The 6,885-nt window shown below is 45.8% G+C and overlaps 1 protein-coding gene across 1 annotated transcript; it reads right to left on the bottom strand.

Annotated features, from left to right (window-relative positions):
- LOC124028293 (fibrous sheath CABYR-binding protein-like) lies at window positions 1-6,323 on the bottom strand. The gene is made up of 6 exons (XM_046340397.1): window positions 6,317-6,323; window positions 5,424-5,491; window positions 5,032-5,311; window positions 4,271-4,917; window positions 4,176-4,212; window positions 1-791 (listed from the first exon to the last, which is right to left on the bottom strand). Exons 1-6 carry the CDS (start codon window positions 6,321-6,323, stop codon window positions 748-750), a joined length of 1,083 nt encoding a protein of 360 aa, XP_046196353.1. The 3' UTR covers window positions 1-747.
- Window positions 6,324-6,885: the final 562 nt, after the last annotated feature.

Genomic DNA, 6,885 nt, shown 5'->3' with positions numbered 1-6,885 from the left:
ATTACATAAATTATTATTGGACTGAAAAAAAAACATTTTATTTTTTACATCACATGGGTACAACACTGTCTACCAACAGTCTACTGGCTTGAGAACTAAACTTAATCTAGATGTTCCCTGATTGGATAAAAAAACTCCATGCAGAACTTACTCAACAGTCTCTGAAGAACACAATCATCTATATGTTGTCTAATGGCCTACTGTTTAATACAGCAATTCAGATCTTATTTCATTGAATCAAAAAAAAAATAGTCAGATTTCATTAGGCAATGTCAAGTACACAATAATTTATCAAGTAACTTCAAATACATTCAAGTGGTCTTTGTCAGCTTGGTAACAGTGACACTGTGGGGAACAGGGTGGTACTGAGAAATAGTTGCTATCCATCCCAAATGGCACCCTATTCCCCCGGACCCTGGTCAAAAGTAGTGCACTATATTGGGTATAAGGTGTCATTTGGGTCTGAGCCTAGGAATAAAGTCAGACTTCAAACCCTTACAGAAGTGTCACCTCACCATGGGTAGGGAAAAATACAAGACCAAGAAACTGAGTGAGAACCGGGCATGTAGTTACCGGGTTGACAACGGTTGTCATTCGACAACAGTTAAATATATAATGAGTTAAATAGAATTATAGAATTCAATTCAAACCAGTTCTAATTCTGTGTGTGTTTTATGTTGATCGTCCTGTTTGGTTGACAGCTGTGGGTGTTGACTGTTCCAGAAGGCACATCTCGCTGGTCTCCAGTCAGGACTGGGCTGTCAGCAACATCAGGCTCATACTCTGTGCACCTGGGAAGGAAAAAGAATAACAGTATTTAGTGAAAATCCATGTATCCTTCCTAGCAGCTAAGCCAATGTGTAATGCAACATGCAAGCATTAGCAACTACTAGCTAGCTGGGGCCAATGCGTAATGCAACATGCAAGCATTAGCAACTACTAGCTAGCTGGGGCCAATGTGTAATGCAACATGCAAGCATTAGCAACTACTAGCTAGCTGGGGCCAATGCGTAATGCAACATGCAAGCATTAGCAACTACTAGCTAGCTGGGGCCAATGTGTAATGCAACATGCAAGCATTAGCAACTACTAGCTAGCTGGGGCCAATGCGTAATGCAACATACAAGCATTAGCAACTACTAGCTAGCTGGGGCCAATGTGTAATGCAACATGCAAGCATTAGCAACTACTAGCTAGCTGGGGCCAATGTGTAATGCAACATGCAAGCATTAGCAACTACTAGCTAGCTGGGGCCAATGTAATGCAACATGCAAGCATTAGCAACTACTAGCTAGCTGGGGCCAATGTGTAATGCAACATGCAAGCATTAGCAACTACTAGCTAGCTGGGGCCAATGTGTAATGCAACATGCAAGCATTAGCAACTACTAGCTAGCTGGGCCAATGTGTAATGCAACATGCAAGCATTAGCAACTACTAGCTAGCTGGAGCCAATGCGTAATGCAACATGCAAGCATTAGCAACTACTAGCTAGCTGGGGCCAATGTGTAATGCAACATGCAAGCATTAGCAACTACTAGCTAGCTGGGGCCAATGTGTAATGCAACATGCAAGCATTAGCAACTACTAGCTAGCTGGGGCCAATGTGTAATGCAACATGCAAGCATTAGCAACTACTAGCTAGCTGGAGCCAATGCGTAATGCAACATGCAAGCATTAGCAACTACTAGCTAGCTGGGGCCAATGTGTAATGCAACATGCAAGCATTAGCAACTACTAGCTAGCTGGGGCCAATGTGTAATGCAACATGCAAGCATTAGCAACTACTAGCTAGCTGGGGTCTATGTGTTCCGTCCATAGAATTAGAATATATTGAGCAGATATACAGTAGCTGTGAAAATAATGTAATTTTGCTTGTGTGAAAGATTCGGAATGTGTGGAATTATGAAGGGCACAGAATTCTAATGACATGATCAAACTGCATGATCGGAATTCTAATGGAATGTTGTTTAGAATGGGAACGCCTGTGGTCCTCGTCTAATTCTGTCTGTGGTCCTCGTTCTAATTCTGTCTGTGGTCCTCGTTCTAATTCTGTCTGTGGTCCTCGTTCTAATTCTGTCTGTGGTCCTCGTTCTAATTCTGTCTGTGGTCCTCGTTCTAATTCTGTCTGTGGTCCTCGTTCTAATTCTGTCTGTGGTCCTCGTTCTAATTCTGTCTGTGGTCCTCGTTCTAATTCTGTCTGTGGTCCCGTTCTAATTCTGTCTGTGGTCCTCGTTCTAATTCTGTCTGTGGTCCTCGTTCTGTGGTCTAATTCTGTCTGTGGTCCTCGTTCTAATTCTGTCTGTGGTCCTCGTTCTAATTCTGTCTGTGGTCCTCGTTGTGGTCCTCGTTCTAATTCTGTCTGTGGTCCTCGTTCTAATTCTGTCTGTGGTCCTCGTTCTAATTCTGTCTGTGGTCCTCGTTCTAATTCTGTCTGTGGTCCTCGTTCTAATTCTGTCTGTGGTCCTCGTTCTAATTCTGTCTGTGGTCCTTCTAATTCTGTCTGTGGTCCTAATTCTGTCTGTGGTCCTCGTTCTAATTCTGTCTGTGGTCCTCGTTCTAATTCTGTCTGTGGTCCTCGCTCTAATTCTGTCTGTGGTCCTCGTTCTAATTCTGTCTGTGGTCCTCGTTCTAATTCTGTCTGTGGTCCTCGTTCTAATTCTGTCTGTGGTCCTCGTTCTAATTCTGTCTGTGGTCCTCGTTCTAATTCTGTCTGTGGTCCTCGTTCTAATTCTGTCTGTGGTCCTCTGTTCTAATTCTGTCTGTGGTCCTCGTTCCTAATTCTGTCTGTGGTCCTCGTTCTAATTCTGTCTGTGGTCCTCGTTCTAATTCTGTCTGTGGTCCTCGTTCTAATTCTGTCTGTGGTCCTCGTTCTAATTCTGTCTGTGGTCCTCGTTCTAATTCTGTCTGTGGTCCTCGTTCTAATTCTGTCTGTGGTCCTCGTTCTAATTCTGTCTGTGGTCCTCGTTCTAATTCTGTCTGTGGTCCTCGTTCTAATTCTGTCTGTGGTCCTCGTTCTAATTCTGTCTGTGGTCCTCGTTCTAATTCTGTCTGTGGTCCTCGTTCTAATTCTGTCTGTGGTCCTCGTTCTAATTCTGTGTGTGGTCCTCGTTCTAATTCTGTGTGTGGTCCTCGTTCTAATTCTGTCTGTGGTCCTAATTCTGTCTGTGGTCCTCGTTTCTAATTCTGTCTGTGGTCCTAATTCTGTCTGTGGTCCTCGTTCTAATTCTGTCTGTGGTCCTCGTTCTAATTCTGTCTGTGGTCCTCGTTCTAATTCTGTCTGTGGTCCTCGTTCTAATTCTGTCTGTGGTCCTCGTTCTAATTCTGTCTGTGGTCCTCGTTCTAATTCTGTCTGTGGTCCTCGTTCTAATTCTGTCTGTGGTCCTCGTTCTAATTCTGTCTGTGGTCCTCGTTCTAATTCTGTCTGTGGTCCTCGTTCTAATTCTGTCTGTGGTCCTAATTCTGTCTGTGGTCTCGTTCTAATTCTGTCTGTGGTCCTCGTTCTAATTCTGTCTGTGGTCCTAATTCTGTCTGTGGTCCTCGTTCTAATTCTGTGTGTGGTCCTCGTTCTAATTCTGTCTGTGGTCCTAGTTCTAATTCTGTCTGTGGTCCCTGTCTGTCTGTGGTCCTCGTTCTAATTCTGTCTGTGGTCTGTGGTGGTCCTAGTTCTAATTCTGTCTGTGGTCCTCGTTCTAATTCTGTCTGTGGTCCTAGTTCTAATTCTGTGTGTGGTCCTAGTTCTAATTCTGTGTGTGGTCCTAGTTCTAATTCTGTCTGTGGTCCTAATTCTGTCTGTGGTCCTTCTAATTCTGTGTGTCATTCTATTTACCTTCTGTACTATCACATCACTGAGCAGGACCTCTTTACTGGCCTGGCAGTCTCTCCTGTTGGCATAGTAAAGGTGGGACAGAAACGGGCCACAGTAGGTATTGTATTATATGTGGTATTGGACAGGGTCTTACATTTGTTTTTTTTAATCCTAATTAATAACATTATAAAAATTAAACATGTCCTCTGTTGCTAGTGACCAAAGGGCCCTTAACTCAAAGAATACAAGCAATATTATTAATCTAAATCGTCTGCCTTTTCCTAACTCTAAATGTATGTAAATAATAATAATTATAAACCTACACTAAAAATCTCACATGAGAAATAGAGTGTAGAGATCTGACTTACCTTCCACCTTGGCTTCCTCCACTGCCTCTGCGGTCACCTCAGCAGGCCAATCGGTGGCGTGCAGGCCAATCGGTGGCTTGCTCCTCTGCGGTCACCTCAGCAGGCCAATCGGTGGCGTGCTCCTCTGCGGTCACCTCAGCAGGCCAATCGGTGGCGTGCTCCTCTGCGGTCACCTCAGCAGGCCAATCGGTGGCGTGCTCCTCTGCGGTCACCTCAGCAGGCCAATCGGTGGCGCGCTCCTCTGCGGTCACCTCCACTGCCTCACCCTCGACGACTGCCTCCTCCACACCAGCAGGGGGAGCCTCTACTTCCCCCACAGATGCAGCCTCTACAACCTCCATGGGGGTGACTGCCACATCAGCCTCAGAAGCTGGGGCTTCACATTGGTGGCATGAAGTGAAGAGGGCCTCCTTGACTTCCTCAGCCGGGGCAGCCTCTGCCTCCACTGCCTCGACATCCAGGGCTGAGGCTGCTGCCAGCATCGCCGCCTCCACGACGAGCGCCTCATCCTCAGACACTTGGGCTGTCTCCACAGCCTCAACGACGAGCGCCTCATCCTCAGACTCTTGGGCTGTCTCCACAGCCTCCACGACGAGCGCCTCATCCTCAGACACTTGGGCTGTCTCCACAGCCTCCACGACGAGCGCCTCATCCTCAGACACTTGGGCTGTCTCCACAGCCTCCACGACGAGCGCCTCAACCTCAGACACTTGGGCTGTCTCCACAGCGGCAGAAGCCTCAGCTCAGGTGCTTCCACAGGGCTGAAGCCTCAGCCTCAGGTCTTCCACGACAGCGCAGAAGCCTCAGCCACAAGTGTCTCCACAGCGGCAGAAGCCTCAGCCTCAGGTGCTTCCACAGTGGCAGGGGTCTCTGTGGCCTCTAGGGGAGCCGCAGCCATCTCCTCCTCTGCAACAGCAGCTGGAGCTTCCTCTGCGACGACCGGAACTACTTCCCTGGCTCAGGGTCTCTTCAGCAACCACTTCCTCCGGCTCAGGGGTCTCTTCAGCAACCACTTCCTCTGTGACATTAGGGGTGGCAACAGCCTCCTCTTCTGGTTTGGGCTCTTCAGTTTCCAAGATTTCTGCAGCTGGTGCTTCTGCCACTTCCCCCTCCACAGATAACACTTCCTCCTCTACCTTAGCTTCAGGAACCGCCAGGGAATCTAGAATGTCCTCGGCGGAGCGAGTGAGATTCTTCAGTCCGGTCTTCTAGGGTATTGGACGGCGTGATGAGCCTCCTCTCAGCTACCGAGGCAGCAGCGATCTCAGAACTGGCCAGGAGCTTCATGGAGGCAGACGTGATGTCAGACACAGCATCTAAAAAGAGAAGCAAGTCATGTCAGTCATACAAGAAAGACAAAAAGGCTGCCTGTATAACTGCAGAAACGCACAGCTTTTCAGAATAGTATTTTAAAAAATATTGTATATACAAAAGATGAGCAGATCAACAGATACCATACTAAAATCAGTCACTGCCTTCACAGAGTAACCATGTTAGATGTGGGTGATAGTGTTATTGTTACAACCTTCACAGAGTAACCATGTTAGATGTGGGTGAGTGTTATTGTTACAACCTTCACAGAGTAACCATGTTAGATGTGGGTGATATTTGTGTTATTCAGTTACAACCTTCACAGAGTAACCATGTTAGATGTGGGTGATAGTGTTATTGTTACAACCTTCACAGAGTAACCATGTTAGATGTGGGTGATAGTGTTATTGTTACAACCTTCACAGAGTAACCATGTTAGATGTGGGTGATAGTGTTATTGTTACAACCTTCACAGAGTAACCATGTTAGATGTGGGTGATAGTGTTATTGTTACAACCTTCACAGAGTAACCATGTTAGATGTGGGTGATAGTGTTATTGTTACAAACCTTCACAGAGTAACCATGTTAGATGTGGGTGAGTGTTATTGTTACAACCTTCAGAGTAACCATGTTAGATGTGGGTGATAGTGTTATTGTTACAACCTTCACAGAGTAACCATGTTAGATGTGGGTGAGTGTTATTGTTACAACCTTCACAGAGTAACCATTACAGATATCAAATCACGTGTGAATAAGTAATAACATTCTGGGAAGATCCAGTCTTTATAAAAAAAATAATTAAAACATTGTTTACCATCTACTGACTTACCTTCCATTCACCTCAGGGGCTCAGGATGACATCATTCTGCCATGGGGGGACGTGACCATCTGGGGGAGTCTAAACACATGGGACTAGTCCAGCAGCCGTGTCATGCCCCTCGTCTGTGTAGTGAGGATATAAACCTGGAGGTTTGTTGATAAAGACCCTACTACAGGCTGGTGTGTGATGATTGATTAACACTCCACTTCGGAGTATCCAACCGTGTACAGATCCATTTTGTTCTCTGAACTGCTCATTCAATCCAGTTCCTGGTCGTGTTTGGATGTGCACAGGGCCTAAGGCCATTGGACAGTGTTGATCAACTGCTGGTAGTCTGACTGCCTGGTATGTGTGCACTACTTTAAACAGCCTACAAATTAAAAACTAGAAAACAATTCATGCCAAGTACCATTATACTAAACACAAAAGACAAAGCATTAAAAGGTGAATGTTATTTAATAACTAATCATGGTTTAGTGTTTTTACATGTGCTTTGATGTTGTAAAAACCCGTGAGAGCCAGACCTGTCAAATCAATCTGTTGCTGCGGCTACAGACCAGTTTGGACCAGTTCTGGGT

The sequence above is a fragment of the Oncorhynchus gorbuscha genome, unplaced genomic scaffold (assembly GCF_021184085.1).
Source record: "Oncorhynchus gorbuscha isolate QuinsamMale2020 ecotype Even-year unplaced genomic scaffold, OgorEven_v1.0 Un_scaffold_3981, whole genome shotgun sequence".
Lineage (NCBI taxonomy): Eukaryota > Metazoa > Chordata > Actinopteri > Salmoniformes > Salmonidae > Oncorhynchus > Oncorhynchus gorbuscha.
This window is presented reverse-complemented; position numbering and strand designations above follow the sequence as displayed.

Coding starts and splice junctions, on each gene's coding strand:
- LOC124028293 (XM_046340397.1), bottom strand. Junction 4,213..4,270: donor CCACCGATTGGCCTGCTGAG/GTGACCGCAGAG, acceptor TGGCCTGCTGAG/GTGACCGCAGAGGCAGTGGA. Junction 792..4,175: donor GGAGGAAGCCAAGGTGGAAG/GTAAGTCAGATC, acceptor TTTCCTTCCCAG/GTGCACAGAGTATGAGCCTG.